General features: G+C 47.3%; 11 protein-coding genes across 11 annotated transcripts; 6 read left to right on the forward strand and 5 right to left on the reverse strand.

Moving 5' to 3' along the window:
- The first annotated feature begins 323 nt into the window (after nt 1-323).
- BT62DRAFT_540325 (uncharacterized protein) lies at nt 324-1,274 on the forward strand. Its single transcript, XM_043181308.1, has 3 exons — nt 324-733; nt 787-932; nt 986-1,274. Exons 1-3 carry the CDS (start codon nt 469-471, stop codon nt 1,052-1,054), a joined length of 480 nt encoding a protein of 159 aa, XP_043044346.1. The 5' UTR covers nt 324-468; the 3' UTR covers nt 1,055-1,274.
- Nucleotides 1,214-2,488, reverse strand: BT62DRAFT_1001662 (uncharacterized protein; the record flags this gene model as incomplete). Its single annotated transcript, XM_043176762.1, has 3 exons — nt 1,214-1,972; nt 2,032-2,408; nt 2,458-2,488. 3 exons carry the CDS (start codon nt 2,486-2,488, stop codon nt 1,214-1,216), a joined length of 1,167 nt encoding a protein of 388 aa, XP_043044347.1.
- A 951-nt stretch (nt 2,489-3,439) lies between these two features.
- Nucleotides 3,440-4,209, reverse strand: BT62DRAFT_928132 (uncharacterized protein). Its single transcript, XM_043185446.1, has 2 exons — nt 3,930-4,209; nt 3,440-3,876 (listed from the first exon to the last, which is right to left on the reverse strand). Exons 1-2 carry the CDS (start codon nt 4,023-4,025, stop codon nt 3,757-3,759), a joined length of 216 nt encoding a protein of 71 aa, XP_043044348.1. The 5' UTR covers nt 4,026-4,209; the 3' UTR covers nt 3,440-3,756.
- An 857-nt stretch (nt 4,210-5,066) lies between these two features.
- On the forward strand, nt 5,067-5,532 carry BT62DRAFT_917132 (glutaredoxin; the record flags this gene model as incomplete). Its single annotated transcript, XM_043184027.1, has 4 exons — nt 5,067-5,090; nt 5,141-5,256; nt 5,311-5,396; nt 5,453-5,532. 4 exons carry the CDS (start codon nt 5,067-5,069, stop codon nt 5,530-5,532), a joined length of 306 nt encoding a protein of 101 aa, XP_043044349.1.
- A 269-nt stretch (nt 5,533-5,801) lies between these two features.
- Nucleotides 5,802-14,366, reverse strand: BT62DRAFT_1001665 (uncharacterized protein; the record flags this gene model as incomplete). The annotated part of the gene is made up of 37 exons (XM_043176763.1): nt 5,802-5,983; nt 6,112-6,317; nt 6,374-7,150; nt 7,203-7,302; nt 7,351-7,370; nt 7,430-7,508; nt 7,562-7,821; nt 7,871-8,085; nt 8,137-8,248; nt 8,299-8,963; nt 9,017-9,368; nt 9,422-9,987; nt 10,038-10,121; nt 10,173-10,319; nt 10,381-10,417; nt 10,471-10,540; nt 10,596-10,884; nt 10,936-11,057; nt 11,125-11,168; nt 11,216-11,278; nt 11,327-11,510; nt 11,565-11,594; nt 11,648-11,807; nt 11,856-12,186; nt 12,239-12,304; nt 12,360-12,402; nt 12,455-12,467; nt 12,524-12,551; nt 12,599-12,615; nt 12,669-12,792; nt 12,843-12,961; nt 13,009-13,113; nt 13,166-13,274; nt 13,333-13,464; nt 13,516-13,667; nt 13,720-14,147; nt 14,186-14,366. 37 exons carry the CDS (start codon nt 14,364-14,366, stop codon nt 5,802-5,804), a joined length of 6,612 nt encoding a protein of 2,203 aa, XP_043044350.1.
- Nucleotides 14,367-17,691: 3,325 nt separating this feature from the next.
- Nucleotides 17,692-18,414, reverse strand: BT62DRAFT_1001667 (uncharacterized protein; the record flags this gene model as incomplete). The annotated part of the gene is made up of 4 exons (XM_043176764.1): nt 17,692-17,884; nt 17,915-18,006; nt 18,153-18,184; nt 18,252-18,414. The coding sequence occupies 4 exons, from the start codon at nt 18,412-18,414 to the stop codon at nt 17,692-17,694; spliced, it is 480 nt and encodes a 159-aa protein (XP_043044351.1).
- Nucleotides 18,415-18,602: 188 nt separating this feature from the next.
- Nucleotides 18,603-21,570, forward strand: BT62DRAFT_1001668 (uncharacterized protein; the record flags this gene model as incomplete). The annotated part of the gene is made up of 3 exons (XM_043176765.1): nt 18,603-20,841; nt 20,898-21,492; nt 21,552-21,570. 3 exons carry the CDS (start codon nt 18,603-18,605, stop codon nt 21,568-21,570), a joined length of 2,853 nt encoding a protein of 950 aa, XP_043044352.1.
- Nucleotides 21,571-22,190: 620 nt separating this feature from the next.
- BT62DRAFT_1072871 (uncharacterized protein) lies at nt 22,191-22,863 on the forward strand (the record flags this gene model as incomplete). The annotated part of the gene is made up of 5 exons (XM_043178900.1): nt 22,191-22,283; nt 22,333-22,449; nt 22,506-22,599; nt 22,627-22,673; nt 22,744-22,863. The coding sequence occupies 5 exons, from the start codon at nt 22,191-22,193 to the stop codon at nt 22,861-22,863; spliced, it is 471 nt and encodes a 156-aa protein (XP_043044353.1).
- Nucleotides 22,864-22,908: 45 nt separating this feature from the next.
- Nucleotides 22,909-23,782, reverse strand: BT62DRAFT_1072872 (uncharacterized protein; the record flags this gene model as incomplete). The annotated part of the gene is made up of 2 exons (XM_043178901.1): nt 23,540-23,782; nt 22,909-23,483 (listed from the first exon to the last, which is right to left on the reverse strand). Exon 2 carries the CDS (start codon nt 23,428-23,430, stop codon nt 22,909-22,911), a length of 522 nt encoding a protein of 173 aa, XP_043044354.1. The 5' UTR covers nt 23,431-23,483; nt 23,540-23,782.
- A 450-nt stretch (nt 23,783-24,232) lies between these two features.
- On the forward strand, nt 24,233-26,008 carry BT62DRAFT_540424 (uncharacterized protein). The gene is made up of 3 exons (XM_043181309.1): nt 24,233-25,374; nt 25,431-25,803; nt 25,859-26,008. Exons 1-3 carry the CDS (start codon nt 24,510-24,512, stop codon nt 25,875-25,877), a joined length of 1,257 nt encoding a protein of 418 aa, XP_043044355.1. The 5' UTR covers nt 24,233-24,509; the 3' UTR covers nt 25,878-26,008.
- BT62DRAFT_540452 (uncharacterized protein) lies at nt 25,989-26,900 on the forward strand. Its single transcript, XM_043181310.1, has 3 exons — nt 25,989-26,223; nt 26,291-26,449; nt 26,509-26,900. Exons 1-3 carry the CDS (start codon nt 26,139-26,141, stop codon nt 26,865-26,867), a joined length of 603 nt encoding a protein of 200 aa, XP_043044356.1. The 5' UTR covers nt 25,989-26,138; the 3' UTR covers nt 26,868-26,900.
- Nucleotides 26,901-27,634: the final 734 nt, after the last annotated feature.

Consider the following 27,634-nt stretch of genomic DNA (forward strand, 5'->3'; position numbering starts at 1 on the left):
GGTCCTGAAAGTCCGGCCATGGAGCTTACGGCACATAATGCTCAGATGGAGAAACATGAAACAAGACATTACCGTGACACCCCTTGCTTAGCACGCATTTCCCAACATACTAGTTGCTGCAGATCGAGACTCATGTTAGGATGGGACGTGTCAAGTGTTACCTTTACTTCAAACTGACTATCTGTAGTGACACTATGGCGCGAACTTGTCGTTGAGAGTCCCAAATTCCACTGACCTTGTGCTTTCCGACATTCATGGGCCATTTACCGATTATTTCGCATTCTCTCGGCTATCCGAGGCTACCCAATACCGAGTTCTGACTCATGCCTCCATGTCTGGGGCTGGGCGAGCCTGAGCGCTCAAGCCTGCGCCCTGGTCAGTCAGCTCTGACCGTCGCACGTATACCTCCTCCGATGGCAGGCTATAAGGGCGCGTTTCATCGAAGTCCAGTAGTCTGCAATATGAACAATGCACTTCCTTCCTCTGCTTCTCTCCTTCTTTGCCTTCCCAGCTCTCATCTTAGCCGGTGGTACTATCACTTCACCAGCCAATGGGACGGTCATCCTACCTGGGCAGAGCTTTGCCTTCTCGTATGATCCCATGGCAGACTACAGCATGTCCACCTACAACTATACGGTCTTCCTCCTCACGAAGCCCCCCGCCTCTCTTTACCCATCTAATGAGTGGTCCAGCGGACACTATTTCGGTCGTTTCGATTATCCTAACTATCCAGGTCGGTCTATAAGCACAGTGTTTATGTAGCTTCCACTGAATACATTCACGTAGCTGTTCCGTACCCCACGCACCCGGCCCCAGCCAACCTAACCATGCCGGACTTTTCACAACGTGTTGGGAGCGGGTTCGGTGGCGGCATCAACATTAGTGATGCTACAGTTTATCTGGTGGTTTTGGAAGAATGGGCTACTGGATCGGTAAGTAAATGAAAAATTAGTGTTGCTTGTATTTGCTAATACTTTCGATACAGGACAACTTCGGAATGACGATAAGTCTAGCAGTCAACGAACTTATTTACAATGGGACGACGTCTAATTGAAGTTTGTTCAATGAATACTTTGAAGCGTCTATTATAATATACATTGTATCTATGTTAATGTCTTAGGGCCTTTTAATATTTCTTGATAAATATCACTAAGGAGACACATAAGTAATAGTACAATATTAGAAAGACTTCCTTTCACTTCATCCAAATTCCTCAAACATACACTCTCTGCAGATACGCGGGACGCGTGGGATCCGGATCGACACGCATCATACACGAGTTGGCAGGTGGACACTCTTCGTCGGCCTTACCTCCAATCACATGAAAAAGCATTCCCATTCCTCCCTCCTTCAATCTACTCCACCTCTCCACATTCCCCGCTCCAGGTGAAACCACCATATCCTGCTTAACCAGAACAGCAGCACGTACCTCGACGCTCACAAGCCTAGCCACCCCTGCTACCTGATGATCCCACCGATTTTCGACTGCATTAATCAAGGGGTCCCTGAGGAATGATATTGACGGCACCGTGCGTGACTTGTGTTTATGTTGAACGATGATATTGAGTTTTGTCAAGCGGGGCACCAAAGTCTGTTCTTCTCCCTCTCCCTCTTCCCCTCCTTTGACGTGAATGGAGGGTAAAGTCTCCAAAAGACAGGAATCCGTCCTATCATTCCACACGGTGAAAGATAACGCAAGCTCTTCAAGGTTCGGCGATGCCTGAAGAATGGATATGAATTTATTTACCACTGGGATACAATCTCCGACGGTGATCTTGCGCAAGAAGCAGCCAGATCTCTTGATTAGAAACAGAAGGGCGTGAAGAATCACCTCCTGGAAGTCTTTGTTGAACAGCTGGACATGGACCTCTTCCAGCTTGGGCGCGATGATGGATCGAAGGATACGAGGATCCCCAGCTGAAGGGTGCGCAGAAAAGAGAGTCGTATTATTATTGGACATAGGCGTGACGTTCTTAATTTCGGGTCTGTAGAGTTTGTACTCTTCCACTAAGAGTCCAGACGTCCGCGAACAGCATCGAATGCAGCCGCTGTCTCGGAGTTGGATAAGGTGAAGTCAAGGTCTTTCCACCGGGGTGCATGCTTCATGAGGATGCAGAGCAACATGTGAGTTACGGAGGGCATGGATTCTTCTCCCTCAACGAAATGGATGGAAAGCGGCCGGTCCTGCGAATATTTGAGAACGTCGATGAGGGATCTGTATGGTTTCTGGACGTTTATAGCACCAGGGCTGGTATCGATGGTGATGTTCATCCATAAAGGTGCGTAGGAAGTGATGATGGAATTCCATTTCTTACACACTCGACTGAGTGTCCAAGGGCCGGCAATAGGGTTGAATGGATTGACAACAGCAGAAGGTATGGCTTGAGAAAAGATATCGAGCAATATTTCTGTAGCATCTCATTGATGTAGGCAGGTTTGGGTATCTCCTCTTCGGACTTCTGAACGTTTTCGGCATCCAGGTAGCCATGGCGAAGACGCGCAGGTACATAACAGGGAATACCAACATTATCCTTGCGATAGAGTTTGCTAAGGTAGTCCAGCAAATCCTCGTGTCAAACATTGTTCATTAGAGGGTCGCTGAACAACATATTATGTCAGAGAATGACTGTTAGAAGATGCAATCAGGGGTGTAATCAAACACAAAGGCCCTGCGGATTACAGACGGTAATGGTTTCTTTGAGAGGGCTGGGGTATGGGCGTCCGTTATGCTAACTTCTGTAATTCAAGTGAGCGAGGGCGTATTTAAAGAGAAATATGCAGCAGACCTATGACTCGATGCAAAAGAAAGCCCTAGAAAGCTCTAGAAATTCATCTTTCAAGTCGACGACAGATGTTTTGAGAAAGAACCAGCAGAGTATGGCAGCGCCCGGTGCCTTCGCGCCTCGAGGCGAAGATATTTCAGGTACATAGAACTTTCACCACATCTCTGGATTAACGCAAAATAGAATGGCGTCAAGTGGCATCTGACAATACCCAAAGGGCATGTAAGCATGAATGATTCGACCTGTGGCAAGTCCGACCAGCCAACCATCCCTGGAGGTAAGTTACACATGAATCACGATTGACAGGGTAAACGGCCATCCTTGGCAGTCACAACTGACCCAAGTAAAGGATCGTATTGCTACGTGGTAGTAAGTACCTTGGGTGAGTCGTGGTGGATGAAACAGCCTCACACATGCACAATGTGACTCGATGAAGCTTGCCAGTAGTTCCGTTGTCGTGTCCCAGTAGCTACTGTTGACCTGCTCCCCAAAACCAAAAAGGAGATAGATAGATATTGACGGTCGCAAACCGCTGTGGTATTGTAAATTTTTACGCAAATCATCTATTACTCCCCGTTAGCTATTTTCACCGCAGTATGGCAGGGCATGCACCTTTAGTATCAACGCATATGACAAACATCACACGATTCGATCGCAACTTTATTGAAGGTGTATCTTCAGGCGATTCCTTTGCACTGGCCCAAGTGGCTTCGAATTCGGAACTGCAGCCAAAGGAAACAGTCGAAGAATTCGATTGGGTGGGTATCTTTTTACTTGGTCATCTCGAGAAAGGATGGACATAGAAGATGTGGTGTTGAACGAAATATGGTTACAAGTTATAACGCTCAGAGGTCCTTGCAGCAGGGAGGTGAGCGATCTGAGCAATTGGCCTGAGGGGCGTCCGTAAGAGATGGTCGATCAATCGTCTCTTGATTGACCACCATCACCTCCGACTCTCAATGCCACGGTCTCATCATGACGTTAGCTGCTGAACGAATGCGAGCAAGGCCCTAAAGTAGGAAAATAGGATACTGTTGCTCTCAGTGTTGTTGGGAACACCCCAATAACGAAGCCTCAGCGGCCAGGCGTACTCGTGAGTTGTATAACTTGCATTTTGGTTAATCCCTCACTCTGCCTACATGATAGCTCGCAAATCGCTATATTAGGAGAGAAATGTTGCAGCAATACAAGCAAAACGTGCCGTGAAACGTTTTTCCAGAGATCTCCCGCCTTTCGTTCCATCTTATCCCCAGTATTTCCAGGCGGTACATTTGTGATTGAACGAAGCCCGTTTGAATAGCGCTGCGCCTGTCAAAGCTTCTTTACCGAACTCACTTCACCAATGAAGCAGGTGGGGTACGAGGTATCTCCATCATGTTACCTTGACGCAAACTTTCTTCCTTTATTCGTGTTCGTGCAACTATCAGCCCATCTGTTTATCTTGATTCTCGCATCTGTCCCGTTGGAATGCCCCTCCAATGCTTATTTAACAATCCCAAGACTTATGCAGTCCGTGGATCGATGTTGGCATCATGGCTAAACTTATGCCTACAATGGCAGTGGCGGCCTATTTATTAGCGTCCAAACCTCGTTCTGCTGCCGTTCACTGACCTCTTTAGAATGTACAGAAGCCGCACCGGGTCACATCTCCAATGGGCCATCGGCTTTCATCGATGTGACCCGAAGGTCTTCAGTTTTGAGCGCGACTTGAGCACATTCAGTTTCGATAACTGCCTCACTGACTACTAAAGAAAGCTCCGCAGCTGAAACCATGTATCATGTTGCCGTATCTAATTCAGCCATCGGCCTTCTCCAGGATGTCTTTCTTCACTACTTGACGACCAAAGGTCATAATGGACGATCAGCGGACTCTTGTACTTCGATTCGAACTCACACTGTCGTTCCCGATCATCCAGGAGATTGCTTTCGAAGCGCATGCCAGTGCACGTGAAGCGGTTGGATCACCATTTTCTCGCAATAAGGTACAGCATCAGGATACCAACGCTGGATTCCAATTGGTGCATGAATTACGAAAAGGTCGATTGCATACCTGATCAAGATCCAATCTATCAGCTATCAGTGGCGCTCGAAGCTGGAATTAAGGCATTTGCAGCCAGAGGTGAGGCAATTTCCCCTCCGTAAGGTTCAAAGCGTCTGTGTGGTCCGTATCGGAATCCGAAATCGTCAATCAGATGACACCATCGGACCCATCTTTTAAAGCCAGTGTCGATGCTCTCCCGTCTCTCAGTTCTTTCCCGCCACTTCAACTCTTTCTTACTCATCATGTCTGTCAAGAACTTTGTCGAAGTATGTTCCCAACCCGTTACTTGTAGAGGGTCTTACATGACCTTACATAGGAGACTATCAGCTCGCACAAGATTGCCGTCTTTTCGAAATCCTACTGCCCTTACTGCAAGCGCGCAAAGACGTTGTTCAAGGACAAGTACCCCGATGTGGATATTGACATCATTGAGTCCGTTTTTTTTTCGGACTCATGATGACAAGTGCTCACCGTCGGATTCCGCAGGCTCGATGAACGCGATGACGGAAGCGACATACAGGAGTATCTCCGTCAAAAGACGGGTCAAGGCACCGTGCCTAACGTATTTATCAGTGAGTCTCACATGGTACTTACATCCGACTGGCCTTTTATCTGGCATGCCGAACAGATCAAGAGCACATCGGTGGGTGCGATGACACGATGGCGCTGCAGAGTTCAGGAAAGCTCGCTGGATTGATTGCAGCTTAAGGGAAGGAAGGAAGCTTTATTAGTGGACAGACTCCTGCACAAGAAGAAATCTGTAGAAGCAAATCGTACTTTGAATCATGCACACTGTTTTATCTCTTCGTTACAAGACGACGCGTGCAATGACTGAAACGCAGTAACGATACTTCATCTGCCTCAGAGTCGGGTTTTTCTCCACTCCCGTCATCATACACAACAACTTTGAGACCTAAGCACAGAACGACCTCCAGCGCTGCAACCTGCAACTCTGCTTCCACGCGCTCACATACGCATCAACAACTTTCCGTTCCGGCCCGCTCTCGGAAAGTCGCAAAAGCATATCGACAACGGAGTTTGGGTTCAAACTTGTTATCCCAAACTAATCGTATCTTGATCGCGTAGCTCTTTCTCTCGACTGACTTGGTTATATATGGCTTTACTCTCACATCGATGTTGCGTCGAGTGGCCGGACTACCTACACGGCATGTCTATATGTTGCATCAGCGATGATTCATGGGTATGACTACATTTCAAACTACAGATCAACAAGGGAAAGTCAGTACTACAAGCCATCGTCATTCAGCGTCGGCTTTTTACATGTACCTGTAGATGAACGTTGAGTTACAATCCCTTTGATAGCGAGGTGCAGGTCATCTGATAAGTCCAAGGAACTTTTGAAAGGGAGAGAAGAAATCAAATCGTTAGCCTCTTCCGCTAATTTTCTGAGTTCCTTGCTGTTGCAACTCTCGTGGAAAGCAGAACTTGGGTCGAGCTGCTTTCGTAGTTTGATTGCAGCCTGGTTCGCCTTGCTGTTGAAAATCGAGGTTCATGTCAATTATCGCCGGTAGAAGTGGTAAATACGTACGTTGTCTTTTTTAACAACTTTTCAACTGCTTCCATCTCGTCACGACTGCAATCTAGAAACCTCTTTTTCGCCCCTGTTTTTTGGGTGAATGTCTCGGTACAAACATTCTCGAGACAGACTAAAAGGTGCGGCAGCGGTCCCAGAAACAAGCGAAGATATAGCCCTGGGTTAGCACCAAGCCGGGTCACCTTTTTGGTGCATGAGGCATAGAATTGTGCACGAAGGCCTGTCGTCCCTCTCTTGGCAACACCTCGTCGATGACGAAGGACCTTTCTGCATACCCGCTGAATCAAGGATGCAGCAGCGACCTCTCTTTCTGTCGGCTTCCGGGTTGTCATATCTTCCACCGAAATGGCATCGGCAGCTACAGCATCATCACCAGAAGTCTCCTTGACGGCTTTAGCTTCTTGCATGGGAATGGCATCAACGACTACATCATCATTACCGGAAGTCTCCTCGACAGCTTCGGCTTCTTGTAGATTCTTCATTTTCTCCACTTCGCCGTCCTTATCCGGGCCCTTCCTCTCAGAAACATCGATTTGCGATGAAGTGGTCTTCCAGTAAGTGGATGCAGGAACAGCGGGACAAAGCTGCTGTTGAATATCTGAAAGGTCGACGTAGAGACGCTGATGAACCCCTTGTAAGGCATGCTTGTTTATTAGAGCCTCCTTGCTCAGGTGAACGAGCTGTATCATTTCGATCTTGGGGTCGGATTGCAGAGAAGAACGAATAACCTCTACAAGTTCATCCCATGAGCGGTCAGCGGCATCGATGCATCTGCAAAAGTCATATATCATGCAGGTGGTTCTTAAGACTGAGACCCACATACTGATTATAAAAAGGAGAAATTAATCGACCTTCTTGGCGCAAAGACAGCATCAACTTCTGAATACTGACACGGAGAAAATCATCGCAGACATTGTGACCGACTACATAGCAAAATAAGGACACAAATCAGAGAGCAGTCGGAAACTCACGTAGACCAAGAGCCTTGAATCTGAGAGAGGACTGATATCAGAAAATAATGCGATGGCCGATTTGGAGAAGCTGACTTACATTCTTAGGATGAAAGCATCATGATAAACTCGGCATGGCACTTTTGAATGATTTCTTGCGGTCACATAAAAGAGATGGTCTGGTAGATCATGAGGATGAAACGCTGAAGGAAAATAAGTTTCTGTAGCTTACCACAGTTTCTGGTATGCAGTTGTTCCAGGAGATCCTGCATAGGTGCCAGAATGATGCGATAATAATCTGTCTGTATCTCCTCATTGAACTCTGGAAAATCATAGTTCACAGACCACAAGAGCCAGCTACGAGGGACAGTTAGGTCAGATGATAATGATTTTCCCGAGCGACAGCCCCAAAGAATGACAGAACCACAAAGAAAGTCCACAAAGTCGCATAGATCACCGACGTTGATGGACAGTCTTTGCTTTACAACAAGCCTAGAAAGAAGATCAACCTAGAGCAAAGATCGACAAGACACAGACTTACTCGACAAACAGAAAACCAGCAGTAAGAGACCATGTTTGATCTCCCGACATTGAGCTCAGAAGATTATGAATAGCAATACCGTTGTTTTGGCGAACATAATTGGATGGAGGATGTTTTGCGCTGATATATGCGGGATTCCTGAGATAACCCGCTTGACTTCGGTCAAACATGAGAGCGATGGTAGCTGTCCGTATCACATCCGGGACGAAAGTCATCTAAGGCAGATACTTCCGATCACAAACAAATATTCGCACCCAATCTCTTACAATATCCAATGCTCTTGGAGCTTCGGGAATTGTAGAAAGCACGAGATAGGAAATGGAACCGAACATATGATGTGGGGGATAGAGAGCATCGCAAAGACGGTTGAGCCAGAACCTGTATAAGAATGAATACCGCAAAGTTGGAGAACAAGAATGTCAATGTACTCAGGGGTTTCTCTGCTTTCCATTTGTTCGCAAGCATTCCCACTAAGTGACCCCAAGATCAAGATTTGTTGCAGGTGCAGGCGAACGCGCATATTATAGTAACCGGTATCTATCATCAAAGGTGACATATGAACTTGTGGGCATTGGTCACAACGTCCAGATTCAGCAAAAACTAGGCAAATCTGGAATGCTTGACTTTTCGCACAATCGTCATCTTCAGCGGCAATCCTTCCCTTGAGATGACTTCGAAGAGCAAATTGAAATAGTCCACGTAATTCGAATGCCGACAACCTGAGATTCGAGTCGTGATCCCTATGCACGCTCTTACGTGGAAGATTCAGAGCCGCTTTCTGTAGCCATGCATTCTTGGAGACAAGAAACTCATTCTCTGATATTCGTCGAAAACCGAACATCGCCGCCATTGTTACATCTTCCCAAGGGTCCGTTCGGGATGCAGCAGCGGAAAGAAGGCCCGCGTAGGTATAAAACAGGCCGAGTTCTTCGACTGCGTCGACAAGTGTCAAGTCTTGGATCCGAGGTGCCCGAGAAAAATATTGATCTAGGCACAGTAAAGCCGCAGAACTATGATCAGCCTTGTGGAATTTCGATCCCAGCGCGCGCAGCTGAGATGTCTGATTATCTATGATGGCCCTAAACATGGACAGCTAAAATGCACCTGTATAAGCTGTGACAAGTAAGAAGTGAGATCGACACTTACTTCATCAGCTTTAGTCCACTCCACAGAAGCCTCATCAATCTGTGAAGCAAAGTGCATCAGCTGCAAGACAGACAGATCTGATCTTATGACGTTCGGGTCAACGTCAAAAGCTATCGTATGCCAAAGCTCGTCGAGAATGCATTCTTGAGCTCGGCATAAGGCACGTTTGTTTTCAGCCTCACGGAGGAAAAGCTCGATAGCCTGTTGCTTGCGACCGTTAGAACAATGCAATTCAGCAGCTTCGCTGATTCGGCCCGTCATTTCCAACAAGTGGGCAAGAGCGACATCGAGATCCCTCTCTTTCAGATACGTCACTTCTTCTTCGAATGAGTCAAAAAGCTGATGAGCTTTTCTGTTTAGAAAAAATGAGAATGGTTGGTCAATACACTACAGGAAAAGACTCACGTCATCTCGCCATTAGAAAAGTATGTTAGCCTTGCAAGCTTGATGACATCTTCGACAACCTCCGACAACATTTTGTCTCCATGACCCTTCACAACCACTACCGCCTCATCAAATTTGTCAATATCTCTATACAGCTCTGCAGCACGGGTGTACTCCTGAGCCAGTAGAAACTTTTCAGCAGCCCGATTCTTCTCATCAGCTTGTTCGAAGCATTCGCCACTAATCCTGAAGTATGTCAAGAAATCTCTTGAGTTTGAAGTGAAGTCAGCACATTCTGAGAACGACTTGGCTGCTTCAGCGAAACAAGAACGTCGTTCGAGCACTTTTTGTCTCGATGTACCAACGACATTACGAGCCTTCATCCGTGAATCATAGGCATCTGCGATAGATGCCAGGAGAGGAAGATTGGCCTTCCTATAGCAGCGCTTGGCCTGAGAGAAGTGCTTCGCATTGAAAAGTTCACGTCCCTCTGCAGCCCATTCTTCTGGTGTCGACTCAGACGCAAGACGGGGCACATCAGATCCTGGCGTGAAATTGTTTATCAAGTTTTTGCTATTCCAAAAGATCTTGATTACTGTAATAAGAATACTGTCTGGATAGGATAGTGCCAACTTACTCTCATGGGTTCTCCCGTCTCAGATCCATCTGCAATCCAGATATTTTCACGAGCTCTGGTGATTGCAACGTACAGGCATTTCAGCTGAACAATACCATTAATTCGAACCTAAGCGACACCGTGATTCACACTTACCTCACTACAAATATTGGCATGACGGATATAGTCAAACCGAGGAGGTGGATTCCTAGGGTCCTGCTTGCTCTCCTCGATGGCATTCAGCACAACACGCCATTGTGCGGGACCGGTAGGTGAATCAGCAAAGAAGTTATAAAGCAAGACCTGAAGGGATACAACGCCGCAGTGAAAAAAAAAATCATTTGCAACATATATATCGACCTACGTCATTGAATTCAAGCCCCTTGCTTTCGTATATGGTACTAAAACATTGACCCATCAGTAACTTAATGACATAACAATGGAAAACTCGAACAGCACTAGACCGACTTTGCCGACTTTCTGTTGGAGTCTCTCTCTCGCTGTTTCGTTCCTAACGATGATGCCTACACACAGATATTTGGAGTCAGGTAGTTTTAATGGGAATAACAGAAGACTAACATTGCTGCGCACCGAACTCAATAGGAGCTCCACCACCATCAAGAAAGAGGAACTGCTCCAACTGGGCATGATCCTCATTGTTAAAAAAGATGGGCTTGACCCCATCTACAATGCCCATTTCTGGAGAAAGACGATCAATGCAATCCTCCCAAAACGTCATGATAAGGTCAATGATGGAGTGTGCGCAATCAACGATGCCTGCATGGGACCTATAGTTGACAGCAAGTTGAAACATTTCAGGCAATTGCTTGGATCCACATCCAAGTCCGCGCCTCCTCCGGTACTGATCCTACTCGTCTAATCAGACTTGCGTACGGGAAATATTCTGAGTAGATCCTACCTCAATATTCCACTGAAATGCTTTCAACTCTTCGAAACGGAAGGAGCTTCCGACAGAGATCGTCTGGGCAGTGTCACCCGCCCAGAAGAGACCATCCGCATTGTTACATAGCGCCCTCAAGACTAAATGATGAGTCGGTTAGTTGACAATGCTTCATCATGCGAGATGAAGATAAAAAATGACAATTACCCATAGAGTCAATGAGCATGTTGTCCTGTACTTCGTCGACATATCTGGAACGATATTGACAAGGAATAAAGAGTAGAAGCAGATGACTCACAAATGATCGAGTCCTTGTCCTGGAACACCTTTCTCTGCAAAATACTTCAAGATCCTATGGGTTCTAGACCCCAATTATCTTCTACTCGGGCAAGTTCAATGAAGACCTTACCGATCACCAGTGTCGTACTCTCCTCGCAACTTCTTCTTGTGCATATATAACTCGAAGAGTTTGTATAGCTCGGGTCTCTGGTCTGCAAATGTGGATTGCCGGCGTTCACTGAGATCTAGGTAAGTCGCTCTGCTAAGGTGCTGCTTCTCTTCGCTGAGTGTCTTTGCTGATCCTTTGATAACACCTGAAAATCCTAGGTTCAGGTCAAGCCCATTGAGATAATATATAGATGTGTTACCTATTATTTCGCTGTACACCAAGGCAGGATCTGAATAAATGTCATTCCAGTGCCAATGCTTAGACAAAGGAGAAGAGCAGAACCTGATCCTTTGATCAATGGCTGAGGGAAATGAGACCAGTAGGACTCGCAAAAGGACTCGAAAGTAATAAGAGTCATGTGCGATTTGTTGTGCTTGATGCCAATACGGCTCGCGGCGGTCAACGTTTGGATGCCCATGTCAGCTTCCAACATGTCGCAAAGCTATAATCGGGAAAATGAGAAGCACGAATAAAAAGAGCTGCTGCTTACACCGTCAAACGTGATAAATAGCGGGAAGTGTTTCTCCTTGAGGTCACTGTACTTGGCTGGCAAATCAATCCGCCAATCTGCAATGTCATCTGCATGAACCAGCCCTAAATCAGCATGATACTGTGGAGCTCTCGGTAGGTTCATGAGGTCAACAGATGGCTGCGATGCTATTGTTAAGGAGCTGGACAACTTCACAAAGTACTCTTGCACTTTCTTAGCAAGCACTCTAGACTTGGTGATGAAGACTTGGCGAGGACGAGGTAAATCCGACTCCATGAGTTGAAATGTCCTCTCGATAAGCAACATTTTGAATAACATGGTTGTTGTTTTTCTACATCAAATAGGTGTGAGCAAAAGAATGAAGCCCGGTGAACCATGCATACCCTGTGCCGCTACGGCCTATAACGTAGCAGGACTTTGGATGCTCTATAATACGTTTCTCTTGCGTGCTGTGAATACATGCTGTCAGCAAATGGACAAGGAGAGCAAAAGATTGCGGCGCACGAAACCATATGAGGAAACGTTGCATCTACATCTGCTAAAACGGCTACCGAAATGGATCAGGTAAGACTTCCGGACAGTATCACACAGATACATACTATTTAAAAAGGGCTGTACATCCTCATGGTTAAATCGTCGGTCAGCGGATCAGAAGCACCAGAACATACCTGCGAGAATGTGATGTATTTCTCAAATCTGTAGGAGATTCAATGACCAGGAGTCAGTTCCTCTATATGGCTTACAGGAGTCTTGAATGGACCTGAGTATAATGGTCAGTATTTGGTTAAGAGGGAAAAAAGATGTCAAATCAACCTCAACCGTTTCATCAGGACGTAGATCTGGTATGTCTTCGATCTCCGTCTGCAATACTTCAGGTAGCGGAGGGAAGAACGCCGGAATAAAAATGTTCTTTGAAGCTTGGGAGTCGGCACGCTTCCTAACCGCACATCTGTATCATCACATTTAGCCTACAGGCATTCAAATTACGATGAGAAAATATTGCCTTTTGCGGTATTGTTTTCCCTTTTTTTGCAACTGACTGCTGATGGAACTCCACAGACGATTGTCCATTTGAGCATGCGTATAGATACCAAAAATCTTGATAGCTTCAAAACTGTGAGGAGCAAGCAAAGAGATATGAGCATACACTTACCTTGTTGCTCTCTCTTCCAATGAACCAGTGTAATTTAGTTACTCGAATTACAAAATTATCCTCCGTACGTACATATTCATCACCTGGGATTAGATCGATTTGGTACTGCAAAGCGGGGTCAGCAATATTCGGGATTGATAAGGAACAGGTTTCCTACAACAAGTCGTAGATCACGAGTTATCTTGGCCTCAAAGACGGGGACTTCAGCCACACTACCACTTAGAGGCTTTTGATTGTTGTTCGTAAAGTGACCGCATGAGAGCTCCCTGCAATGTATTCAGACAAACGCACTTAATATATGATACTATATGATGCGACACATACTTAATCTTCTTCATAGTGATGTTAAACGTGTAGAGATTTTTCTTGCGGGCGCTCCGCAAAAAATTGTCAGCGTCCGTAGATATGACGACTGTCCATTCTCCAAAACCCTCGGCAGTATCAAAATATAATGCCCTTGATAGATATCAATGTGATGTCATTTCGCTAAAGGACATGATGACATACGACTTCATCGGCTGAACGTTCGGATATGCGGAGGGCAACTCGACTACGAACCCCGGAGCGATTTTCTCTTCATCAATGAGAGACGCAGAAACGATACAACGCTCCTTGAGAGATACATATATCTCAGGACGACGGAGCAGCTCTAAATAGAACTGGGTACGTGTCGGCTATCAATGAGGAGCATGCCAATAGAGCAGCACTTACCTTGAGTGTATCCTTCTGACTTTGCAAAACATGATCCATGGAGACAGATGCCTCGCTGGAAGTTTCAGGGATGTCGATCTTCAAAATATCAAAATCCTTTTTGACAAAAGCGAAAGGACCGTCTCCCTTCGTTTGCTGAAACTTGCTTATTTGAGCCTTTCCCTTCTTGTAATACTCTGATCCAGCGATGCGCCCAAGGAAGGAGACAAGAGATTTCAAAACCTTGGGTCCGATCTGAGCTATCTCGTGGTATCGGGCACATATTTCTTTCTCTTCAACAAAAGAAGATGAAATAAATTCTGCAGAGAGACAGGATATGACTCTGCAGTGGACGGTGGCATCGTAGTTGATGGCTTCAGAAGGAAATGTCTCCAACAACCACGAAATCAACGAGGTGGTCTCACTCAAAACTGTGAAGATGTAAGAGCCTGATAGACTATGAGATAGCTTGACGAGCTGAACTTACATGACAAGACCAAGAAAAGAATACGAGCGCTCTCATTGTCAATTACTTCCTGAAAAACGTGCTTGAAATTGTCCTCTGTGAGGATGGTTCGCAGCTCCTCTAACGCACGATCAAGCAGATCGCCCGAGGCGAACTTTTCAGGGCTGAAAAGGTCGCTGCGATATCTCTGCTTGGGAGACATGGTTGCATCATGGCCATGCCGCTTTCTGATTTATAAAGGCATGCTTCATGCAAAACAATGCCAAATTCAGACCCCAAGGAAAGCTTCGAAAGGTAAAAAATCGATCATTCACAGAAGCTACCTAAGCGCCTAGATAACCTTGAGACGCGGAAAAGCTCCCAGCTCTGCATGGTGTGGTCGCGACGTGTCTGATGGTATCTGTGTAGTGTCTCCGTAAAAGTGGGCTACTTGGCCTGCCCGACAGGTGAAAGATAGGAACGAATCGAAAGAAACTGATTCTCAGGCTAGTGACCGGAACGTGAACAAGTTGAAGTTGTGAAGGGTCAAGGTATGTAAATCAACGAATTGCCTAATCAGGAGAGCCATCCAGACTGGACTCCTGCCACCTGCTGTTAGCTGCTATCGGTTGATACGTTCACAGAGAACCCAAGTTGGATCCACTGCGAGCAACTTCGAGAAAGGGCGACTCAGTGGCAGGCCCCAAACGCGGGCATACTCTGTTTCGTTAGCACGATGAATATACCCAGAGTTTCAGAGAGATGAGCAGTTTGATGCTGACAGCGTCCTGGGCTCTTAGTTATTGCGGAGAAGGCCGCATAGAAACACATGACACACATCTATTCGTCCTGGGCGACGACACTCCTGCCGCGGCATGTTACCGCGGCACTTCAACCCGTATCTGTTCTTCCGTCTTGACTCTTTACACAATTGCTAAAGCTCACTAGCGCTCACTGGTACTGGGAGCCTGGCATGGTATTCACATAATACGTACGCACTATAGAGGCCATGATCTCGATTCTTCAAGATCAAACTTCGATAAGTCACAAGTGATAGCGGTAGGAAAATGGTACACGACTCGTTTATGCAACCGCAAGTAATTTTTTTTACCCATAAAACCCGAATCCATCGTGTCGCCTTTTCCTCTTCGTCACCTCAAGTCTTGGCCCTATTGATATGCTATCTCGTTACCGCCAGCTGAGCCTCTGAAAGATAATGAGAACACTTATGACACTGACAAGTACTACGTCCACCGCCAGAGAAAAACATCACTAGCGCTCAAGCCACATTTGACTGTCTCCTACGAGGACGGCACCAAGGGCAAGCGACAAAATCACCAACGCTAAAACCTTTTCTGTATCCCCATATGCATACTCGCGACGGTCTTGCTAGCTGATGACATCCAGTTTATGCATTCTCTCCAGTTCCTTCCGCCATTTATTACTTCTAACAGATAGCACCACTCTCAGTCTACAATCTTCCTAAATGCTATGACGAGTCAACTGGGAATGGAGATCCACAAAATTTCCAGTTCTTGTCATCCCTTCTTTATCTCCGGAATATAGGACATTGTGCGGTGCTGTCATCTGTACAAAAGGATATGTACTGTATGTGTATCGTTCGTACGTTTAGTCTTGATCATCCCCGTGGTGTATGTTTTGTGTCCCTCGCAACAAAACTTGTTACGGACCCCCTCATGGTTTCCGCGCGCACAGGCTTCGGGCTCGCGCATGTCATTCACAGAAGCATTTCAGATCCCGCTGAAGACTTTTATCCCCATGGTTGCAGAATAAGATGGCGCATAGCGTAATCCAGTAGTATCCGCACTCACCGCTCGGTATTTCGAATTTTCCTCTCTGTCAACGCACCCCCATTATGACTTGGAGACCGTTGAAGAATGTGACCAAACTTCAAAGAGGCCCCAAAAGGGGCACGATGGACAAACATTCTTATACCCACCGTCAATACCACACGGACCTATGATACTTAGTCTCGATAGTCTGGCGGTGAAGGAACGATCGCCCTTTTACTGTTCACTCTGATGGCCTGCTGGAGTTATTACAAAGTTTATTGAAAGCGACAATTTCTTTGCTGACAGATGATAAACGTTGCTATCGTAGAGCTAGGCGATTCTACCGCCCGTGGGGGAAAACATTGTCGCGATGCATTGATATAATTCAAAGGAACGGGCTTGCATCTCGGAGGAGGACCTCCGACGCGTACAGACGGACAGCGAGGTTTAGGACGATTGCCATTCTTGGCTCGGGGATATTATTCAACGCAGTCAGAATTGGTTGGGGGCAAAAGAAATGGGGCTGACTGGCTTTCTTGACAGGGACGTGCCTCGACCGACCGCGCTTGTGCAAACCTGACTGCGATGATGTCGATGTTGAGCGCCTGCTTGGAGCTCGTTGACAGATATCCAATCATGGCGATAATAATAGCCCGGAGGCTTTTAGCATTGAATGAAGCGGTCAACCTCCGGCGTGCTCGTAAAACAATTGGTGGCGGGTTGCGCAAACCAATTGACTTGTGGTAGCCATATTCCTGTTGCGGTGCCTCGACCCCAAGTTGGCTTCCGTTTCATTTCAACGCTAGATAATTATAATGTTTCGGCAACTTGCATTACTTCTTCCACAAGGTCCCGGAGCTTCGCTCAACCCTTTCACCCTGGCACTCAACGCGACTTGACGCGATACCTTCCAGACTTAAGACTGACTCTGGACTCTGCTGTTCCGTCAATTTGATTATATTGCCGAAGAAATGTAGAGTGTTTACTACACCCGAATTATTCAAACCATCCTTCTCAAATGTCAAGAACGCGTTCCGGCCCGATGTCTCTAATGAAAACACGGCGTGATTTACTAAGGACAGTTGTGACCGTCAAACTCAAGCTATCAAGTGTTAGAACAAGAAAAGATATAGTGGAGATATCAGTATAGCCTCCGACAATCTCTAGCACAGAGCTGATGAAAACAGAGTGGTCCTATGGTTGATGATCGATGATCACTGAAGCACCTCGAGCCCCAAGTGTCGGGTTATAGTCCCAAAAGGTGATGCCGTACAGCCGATTACGACGGCCGATTACAGCTGTCGGGATCAAAGCGTAGTCACATATGACAGCCTGCTCTGCACGCTTAGGACATGCGTACAGCGTAGTAAGAGGAAGGACAACCTGTCTATGTTAACTGCACATCAAAGAAAAAGCACTTCCGAGGCAAACGCGTGGTGAGGATCGAGTAACAATGATCTCGAAATCCATTGTGCAGCGTCGGCAAATCACATCGCACGGCGGAAGAGAAACAGCAGGCAGATATGTTGTCTGAACATACATAAATGACGCGCCATCAGTTCTGGAGTTTGAGAGCTTCCGGACCTCCCCTGCCCTAAAAGAGCTAGTACTTGTGTGTAAGGAAACCCATGTCAGATCGGAGTTGGCAACTCCACTGGGTGGCAAGCAATGCAATACTGAAGCTTGAAGAGACGCATCGATTTTAACTTGATCATAGGAGAGTCAAAAGGGGCAGTATCAGGAGGCCGTGCAGTGTTATGGTGGAGAAATCGCCATCGTTCGGAAGCACATAATGGAAGCAAGAGCAGCTGATATCGAGGCGAATCGCAGCGACCTCACTTTTGTGATTTCGACGCGTTCTTCTACGTAGAACAAAGATTCTTGTAGGGATCTGTTGGTCCCCTTGTGGCCCCCTGAGGTGACTGAGCGCTGATAAGAGGAAAGTTGGCTGGCAACCAATTAGATCCCGGCTACAGACCGGTCATCTTGGATGGTTACGAGAGAACGGACGGCCGCTTCAAGGTACCGAGACGACAAGACCTGGACGATTTGTTCAATAGACGGTGTTCCCTGAGCGGATCACGAACAGAACTAGCCACAGCACAGTGAGGTAATCCAGTTGAATAGAACAAAGAGAAAGACTACAGAGAAAGAAAATCGCAAGTTCCAGTGATACTAGCCAAGAAACGCATACTATGTTAATCGGAAGGGCTTACCACTAGCGGCAAGACTTGATGAGGGACTAGTACTGACACGGAAAAATAAGAAAAATAATGAAGCTCAGGGAAAGTGTGACGTTGTGACGGCGGGAGCACGTGGCAGTCCTATTTGGCCGTGATTATTGATTGTGGCTCCCAGCAACTGATTTGCACCGTCGCTGTCGTCGTTGTTGCCATCGACCAGCACCCGTGTACAGTGTCTGCGGCTCTTGTCGCCGTTGCCGACGTTCTCTACGACTATCTTGCCACCGTGCTCCATCCCTACTAGTACTCAAAAGCGGTGCGTTACGTTTCCCATTGGCATCATTGAATCCCACTGACACGCGAAACGATTATCTTTGTCCTATTTGCTCCTCCGTGGTCTCTCCTGGCTCGCATTTTGCTCATTGCATTGTATTTCTTTCATTTCCACAGAAGAACGGGACCTGCTTCTTGCGGTCAAAGTCGATGGCCGTTCTCGCACCTTCGGATTGGCAGTACCCTCTGAGAGAATCGACAATGGACGTTCCTTCTTCCAACTCGAAACAGCGCTCGCCTTCTGCAAACGATCATTCACCGTCGCAAGCATCCACCGCGCATAATCAGCAACAGGGCGGCTACCATCAGCCGCAGCAGCTCTCACAGCCTTATCCGTATCCCGTCCAGCAGCAGCCGCAGGGCGCTTGGACGCCGTCTATCTCGGCCCAACCATTTTATCCGGCTTTCTATCAAAATCAGCAACAGCAACAGCCCTATCCTCAGATACCCCAGCAAGCCCCCTACTTTGACCCTGCCAACGCACAGCTCGCGGCACAATGGGCGTATCACAATATGCTACTTGCTCAGCACTCCCCCCAGAATTTTCCACACGTATCGCCGCCCCAACAACATCATTCCTCTTCTTCGCAAAGAAGCGGACCCACCCCTTCCTCTTCCAATGACTACTTTTCCCAAAATCAAATTAACAACGTGTTCAATCCATTTCCTAGCGGTACCCCTCCGCCTCATTCGAACCATAGAGTTGGCGCTGGCGACCATCCACAACAGCAGCAGCCGAATGGACAATACCCTGGTTTCCATCCATACCGACGCCCCAGTCGGCAACAGTCCCAAACCAGTGAACCCAGTGACTGGCGGTCCGGTGGGGTTCCGAATCCTCCATATGCCAGGCCAGATGCATCAGGATCAACTTCCTCCGTCAATTCGTCGCACAGTTCACGCCAGCGGACAAACAGCAATCAGAGTGGGCACAGCGGGCATAACGTGCCGTCTGCGAACGGGAGCGTCCGTAGTAGGAATGGATCCTCGGCGGCCTCAGCTCCAAATTCTGCACGGTCTTCGCCCTCAACATCAACATCGTCGCCGGCGTCCGGACCTCAGCGCGGACCACCTCACAATCGCACACTGTCTTCCTCATCTTCCGCTTCATCGTCTAATCGTCCTGGTTCTAGCCATTCAGCTACATCTCCTACAGCCGCAACGTCGTCAGCGACGTCTCCAAGCACGCCACGTCCCGCTCGACCTTCCCCTTTATCTCAGGGAACGTTTACAGCGTCCGAGAAGCGGATGTCTCGTGACGACAGTGATTTGGCAGCCATGCGCGATCCTATTCCTAGTGCCAGCATGCTGCGTAGTGGCGGACTCAAAGGTCGACTGCGACGGGCGTTGTCTTTCAATGCTGCTCAGGCTTTGAAGGAGGAGGAGGAGGAGGAGGAGGAGGAAGACTCATCGGCACAGGCCTCATCTCGGGTTGGTAGCTCAAAACTAAAACCCAAGACGCCTATTCTTATCGATGCTGCTGTGAGTAAACCCGGAGGTGGCACGCGCAGTCCAGATAGTCCTGGTGACGATGTTTCGACAAGAGCTCCTTCGACGGTGCAGACGAAAAAGAAGAGTCGGGCGGCTTCTTTATTCAATTCACGGTTGAACGCGAGCACGGACAACATATCATTATCGTCTACTGTCAGTAGCGCGAGTGTAATGATCCGCAAGTTGGGATCAATGGGGAGACTGGCAAGGCGAAACTCGTTAGCTGGAATCACGTCTTTGTTCAAAGACAAGGACAAGGACAAGGATGGGGAGAAGAAAGGGAAGAAAAAGGACAAGAAAGGCAGCGCGAAGGGAGAGGCGAGTGAGGCAAGCGTATCGCATGTCACCGCGGAGTTGGACAGGAGCAGTAGTGACTGGAATGTTGCAGGGGAGATGAGCGGGCTGAGTCCAGCAGCAAAGCTAGCACGGCAGCACACGCTAAAAAGCAATGCCGAGGCAGCTGCCAAAGCCAAAGCTCAGCAAGAAGCGGAGGCTGCGGCGAATGCCAACGCGAACGCGGTCAAGGTGAATGGGAGCAGCGGTGTAGCCGCCTGGGAGAAGAATACGGCGACGCGTCAGGGATCTGTATCGCCTGTCAAGGGAGCGGGGATGCGGGTAAACGAAGATGGCACGAAGGTTCTAGTGGAGGAAGATGAAGAGGACAGCGAGGATGGCCATTATGGTCGTCAGGTTGGCCCTAGTGATCATATAGAGGGCTGGGAGGATGACGAAGATTGGGGTGAAGGAGAAGAGGAGGAGGACGTGACGATACGACAAGGACTCGAACGAGTGAGTATGGACGATGAGTATGAGTATCAGGAGGATCCCGAACCTTGGGCAGTCGACGTGAGACGTAGTGTTGAGCGGACACGGACGCCAACCAAAGGTATACTAAAATGTAAGTAGGACTCACCGCCTATGATCCTTTTACTCACTTCCTTTGCTCGTTCACAGATGCAGCCTCTTATGATCAGCAAGTGTACCTTGCCGAGCAGACGCTACCGAACCGGGTACGGTCAAACTCATACAATTCACCCGCGCAAACAGAGTTGGGCCCGCTGGCACGGATACCTTCGCCTGATCCTGATCACATTGATGGCCTCCATAGACATCCATCGCACTCATCGGCACATGGACAATTGCCGTCAGCCCCCTTGCTTCCGCCTTTGACATTCGAGTCGTCTGGTCGAATGAGCCTTGACTCGGCCAGAGAGATGTCCTCATCCCCCCAGCCCCATGCTCCCATACCTGAAAAGGCATCTTCGATATTCAACCATCCTAATCTCAACTCGTCAGCGCCTGCTTTGTCAACCATGACATCCGCAGCGCCCACTTTAACACACCGGTCTGCGACAGCACCTACAAGTAAGCGCTTAGCTTTTGCCAGTAATCTGTCGGTATACGACACGTTTTCTGCTTCTGTCTATGATCGACGAAGTGAGCCTGCCACGTGGAGCCGACTCACGCCTGCACTGGCGCAGCGGATAAAGGAGGAGTTAAATTCATACAAGATGGAGGAGATGGAAGTTCATGCTGCCAGTCGGATCCAGTATGTTTTTTTCTTAGCACCTTATCCGCAGGATGCTGATTGCCGTCATTTTTTTTTAGCACGCAGTTCTTTGTTTGAATTATAAATTTTGGATTCGCTACGACTACCTATACACATAAAACGCTCATTTTCCGATCTACGAAGCCACGACCATCTCACCATCTGCCCTTGAAACGAACTACCACTTTCTTACCAGTTCCGGATTCACAACACATCTTTTCGAAATCGTCATTAACAGTGTTCTCAATATATACCCTCCTCACGTGTAATAATTTTATCGCGCAAGGCTCCGGCGCTTTTCTTCCATGTTCACATTTGGTCAGATAACTCACACTCGCTATTAACTAGTATGTACGCCGTAGTCGTGCCTATTCTCTCGTTTCGTTTTTGGACGGACATTCAGATATAATGCAAACCCAACGCCACACGCACTCACCATCGTTCCCCACCCAGCCATCCCATATATAAACTAACTGTTTTCATTTGTGTTATCCTTTCATGCTTTTTATTCACTCTTTTCCTCGTCGTTGTTTGTTTTGATTCAGTAAAGAATTTTAAAACAGGAATTAGACTACCGCGTGGATGTAATAATCGAGCATACTACGTGTAAAATTTTATCTCATTTTTCGCATCAAACATAGGCCCAACATGAAGTGTACGCATCACGCGGATCTTGAACTAGAACCACGACATCGTCAATGTCAGCTTACTATGTAGCCGCTGGTTACGGGAATGTCTGCACCCTCGAGACCCTCGAAAAACAACGATCATCTGGATCAGCATCAAACGAGGTACTATGTAGTAACTGATCGTTCCTTTTGGCCCACAGCTCGTGGCCAGCACCAAATACCGGCGAAGACACCGTCTCGACAACGGCGTGGTGAACTAGCACATGCATTCCAAGCCGAACCCAGATACTACCTAGGAATGGCCGAGCTCGTCTCGGGTGTTTGCTTGGTATAGGCGTGTGACTGTCCAAGCTCCAAGGTCTACGTCCGTGACGACCATTCTAGTCTATGTCCTTGGCTGCCGCCACCGAGCATATGGTATCACTTATCTTACCTTCAAATCCCCCCAAAAAACACTGCGATTACCGCAACCCAGCACGTCTTACTGTTTGTTGAAATCACACAGGATGTTCTCAATTTTTAATCCTATCCGGAACGCTGGTCTTCGATGAGGTAAGTAAATAACCATCTCAATACAGTAGAATGCTAAAGCGCTAAAAGTTAAACGGTTATTACGAATGAGGTCGTCGACACGCGTTGCGTGACCGCTGCCTATGTCGGCCGAGGCGCCACTAATGGGGGCTCTACCGAGATATGTGCATGTTTGATGTGTGGATACAAACCTACTTTGTACTTGGAGTAATATTTTCACTCGGCACAGCCGATCTCCAGGATTTCTTTTAGGTCACTACACGGCACTGCCAAGAATACGCGTCATTTCCAAATTATGACAATATCTCCAATTTTCGTCGCTGCTGTAGCCTGCCTTAACTGTGTGCGTGTTTGGATTGGTATATACAGCGGAAACATTCATCTGAGTATCGCTAAAAATGGTGCCGAATGGTGAGATTTCCGTCAATGTACCGTCGCCCAAACTCGGCGCATTAACAAGAAGCGCCCTTCCTCGCGCACGATGATCGGGCACTGAACCATGCATGAGAGAGCAAGTCTTTCCGCCACTAGTATTTCCATTGTTAATGTCGTTGGGTCCGATGCTTCCAGAAACGATGTGAAGGTAGGTTTGCTTGTGTTGACTGAAAATATCCCCAAGTGCCAACGACTGGCTGTTAATCTGCACAATGGCGTCGCCTGCATGTTGCGTTAGACTCAGCATCACAAGCAGGGTGGTGTGAGGCAGCGTTGCGAGCGAGTCCGAAAAGGGCTGTATGTATTCGGATTCGGGTGGAGCTGTCAAGGCGTTCAACGGCATCCGTTAGCACAGCGTCCTCAGCTTAAAATAGTAGGTAAAATCCATCGGTGGTGCTGAACATAATCAAATGAAAACCTACTACAACAAGGAAAAGGAGACGTAAACGTACAAAAAAAATGCTAAGGGATCTTCAAAAGTCAGAGGCTCAAGAGAAGGCCGAGTCAGAATGAGCAACCGTTCGATATCCAATGCCCCCGGATTTCAAGTAGTGTTATGACCTCATTCAATTTGGCCGCAGGGTTTGCACCGGTGAGGTTACGGAAAAGTCCTGATAGGGTATGTGCATCGATAACACTGATGAAAATGGTGCGTGGAGAAGGAATCTCCCTGTCCAGTTGGGGAGACAAAAGGGTATTGGTTTGGAATTTTGAAGGCCGATGCCCTTCAATTTGAATGTTTCCACATTCGGAAGACCCGAGCTCAACATTTGACGTCTACGAAGCTCAAAGTCCCCTTGAGTACTCTGCATATTCCACCGCGTCGTTGGTCTTGCTTCTACTCGTGTCTGAATTTATCGTTGGGAATGTCGCACCCCGTGAGGGAGAGCTTTGATTGGGAGGTCAACTCGCACGACCTAAATAATAGGATGTAATCCAGCTTCGGTATGTTGTCCCTGATATTTCTTTCACGATTTCCTAACCACGATTCACTCTTCAAGGGTGCCCTGTTGACTTAGCAAAGCCCGTTCCTGCTACCATTAGCTTTCATTTGGCAGCTTGTAAAGTGCAGGAACATCTTGTGGTGATCTTGTATTCCACATCTTTCCCATCTGTCATGGTCCTTACCATGTACGACCAGCAGACGGCCTCCCATCCGCAGCGAGCGCAGTCTTTGGCTACAAGCAAGTGGCGCCCGTGAACCAGAATGACACCATACTCCTCATAAAATTCCTTCTCCCATGAAAGATTCGTCTGTTTATCCACTCCCACGGCGAGATTACAGGTGCCTTACCCGGATTCACGGGAACATGTACTGCCGTAACTTAATTTTGTCTGCCATGCAGTCGGTGCGAGCACCGCAAAAGTGATGCCACAGTCCGTTAATCGCCTTGTGACTCTTTCTCAAACTCTCATCTACAGATGGGTCTTGTCATCTCCAACCCATTGCGACACTTCAAGTGGAGACCAAAGCAGAAGGCCCGATGCCCAGTTCTCCCACAGGAACTAATCGACTGCGTACTGGACCAGTTATGCGACGATCACCAGACTTTGATCGTGTGTCTACGTGCCGGCCGACCTTTCCTGGCTCGTGCTAGAGTGCATATATTCAGTTCAGTTCACATCCAGCTGGAACCGCGACGGAATACGTGGAAACAATTCCTTCGTCTCTTCTCTTCTTCACCGCATCTCGCTCCTTTGGTCCATACTGTTCATCTGCAACGAAATCACCAATGGCCTACAGAACGCCAGTTCATGTCGGCCACAGTCGTGGTGCGAGTCCTGAATTCTCTGGTCAATCTTGAAGAGATTAAACTGCAGGGATATGGTCCGAAGATATTCCGAAGGAAAGAGACCATGGAGGCGTCTCTGTTCACGTATCTCCTTGCCGACAACCGCATCAAGAGAGTCTACTTGCATGACTGCAAGTTTTTCAGGCAGGAAGACTTATTTGCCTTTCTGCGAGGCTTTCCGGAAATGAAGGAGTTGTGGATAAGCAAGGGCTTCAAATGTCCGGTCTCCACCTCGGCGTTCAGCAACGATTTACCCGGAGAGTCTGGAACCATCTATCTAGAAACCCTTCAGATTGTTTCTGACTGGAAAAATCCTCTTGGTGTCCTTGCGCATCCACAATCACCTCTTTCATTGAAGAAGGTGAAATCATTGATAGTTGGAACGGATTCGTGCATTCGGTATGAAGGTGCACTGAACGTAGTGAGGTTAGCGGATGGGTTCCAAAAGCTGACATTGCTAGACATCGGCGTCTATGAGGCGCTTGTTACTCACGGTACGGAATGCTCTCTTCGCTTCCCTGTGGTAACACCTGTCTGACAGAAACACTAGATGTTCATCTCAACCCGTTTCCTATCCATCAACTCCGCTGCCTCACTTTTGGCCTTAACACAGACAAGTTGGAACTAGCTCCACTTTTGGGAAAATGGGTCTCGCTGTTCAACAACATTCAGTCAGAGTGCGCACTTCGAAAAGTGACGATCGTCATTTTTGGCTTCTATATGCAGCAATGGCCATTCCATTTTGTGTGCGACAGGGTGCAATGGACAAGGCTGGACATCTCTATGTCACGATGGAGTTCGTTACGAAAGGTAAACGTGAATGTCAAGGTCCACAGGCCCAAAGAAGTCAAAAAGTTCATCGAGGCAACCTGTTGTGGATTGATGAAGAAGAATTTATTGCATTTCCTTGATTCCGATAACAGGTGGGCCTCGTCGATCATTTCTTTTACTGAATAATCAATGATGTCCCGACTCCAGCATCTCCACACGTCTGTAAAGCGCTCGCATCATTGGTTCCTCCTGATTTATCCTCGTACCGACTCTCGAAGTCTTCCAAAATGTCTAAGCGACCTTTTAAGTAAGCGGCGGGGATCTAGGTTTTCACGTCCGGGTCCAAGAAGTGCCTCAAGGTTTCATTGCTCCGCATTATGGTTCATGCTCCGATGCCGTGTTCTTCGTCGCCACAACATCAGGCAGCTCTTTTTCAAACACCTCCTAACAGAAAACTGTATCCATACCCATTATACACGAGAAAATAATGAACACACGTTCATACAAAATTTTCCTTCCTCTTCGTTTTCTACTTTTATGTCTTTGCATCACACTTGTGTCGTCCACGCATTGTTCGTTCCGCTCTGTCTCCCCGGAAAAAAAAGTTTGCTTACAGCCTTTTCTTTTGATTTTTTCCAGCCTATTTTGTTATCAAGGAACCTCAGGCATCTGCGCAATGGTCGAATGGCGCTGTCAATGTGGTGACATGGGAGAAGGGCGTACAAGATGATATCACGCATTTTGACATGGAGTTGGTGAGGCTGAGCAAGGATGGAGTGACATACATAGCCTATAATGGTGCGCCTGGATTATCCACCTTATTCTTTGCCTTGACGAAATCTTTTCTTCAAATGCAGTGGAGGCGTATCCTGCCTCGCCCAATTCTCTCAACATATACCTAGAAGACATACCAACCGGAGACGACTATTTCCTTCTCTTCCTCAACTCGACGCTTGGTCTCATGCATTGTCTATCATCGCGTTTCGCTATTATCAACACTACAGGTGTCACGTCGTCCGCAAGCGTGTCTGTAACGCCAGATTCTTCTATACCAATAGTGACTATTAGCGGGTCACCGAATCCGACAAAGGGGTTCGTGACGACTTTTGCGTCAAGAGCGAGCTCTATTATGTTTGGGGTTACATCGGGGCATAAGTGCGGAGGGGCGATGGTGTTGGCAGGTGCTTTGGTTGGTGCGGTGTTGGTGCTATGGTGAGGCGACCTCGTTGTATCACCGTTTCTTGACTGTCTTAGACAGTGTTTGCTGTGTTTCTATGCTGTTTCATGTGTATTTTGGTCTTATCTTTCGGAGCCGTGGAGGATGCTCATTGTATTTGCGTAGACGATACTGCCTAATGATCACATGTAAATGAATGAAACATAGTGTATCCTGTGTGTTGCCTTCGTTCTGTTTGCCGGGTGTCAAATTATGTATATCAAACTTCACTTGAAAAGGTACACAGTTGTGTTTCTTTCGCAATACAGCTTCTGTTGTTTTGTGTCTAGAGAATACACATGACATCATACCTATCTTGAGTCTGTTAAGAACATGTTATTGGAGGTTATCCGCACGTTGACGTTGAGTTCCTGCCGTTCCGTATTTTTCCTACTTATTACTTACCTTTTATATACGTACTCCTGTCCTTACAGTTTTTCATATAAAAGCCTCGCCGTAGCTTACATGATACCTCAGTCGTTCTACTCTTGCTGTGTACAACTGAGTTCTTACAAAGTATCTTTTGTCATTACATGTGTGCTGTAAAGGCAATATGCCTTTATGACAAGCATGTCACTGCCTCGCATTGATACTTCTTCCACTTTAGATAAGCACCTTCAGTGATATCTTCACACTATCTTTAGTGTGTGCTGTATCTATATTGCTTGTTTTGTATCCTTTCTTACAGTAACATGGTTTAAACAGTTTGGCTGCAGTTTGGAACCCACAACATGCCTTCTAACAGCCCAAGACACAGGATGTAGGTA

This window comes from Guyanagaster necrorhizus (assembly GCF_019112545.1).
Source record: "Guyanagaster necrorhizus MCA 3950 unplaced genomic scaffold BT62scaffold_4, whole genome shotgun sequence".
Lineage (NCBI taxonomy): Eukaryota > Fungi > Basidiomycota > Agaricomycetes > Agaricales > Physalacriaceae > Guyanagaster > Guyanagaster necrorhizus.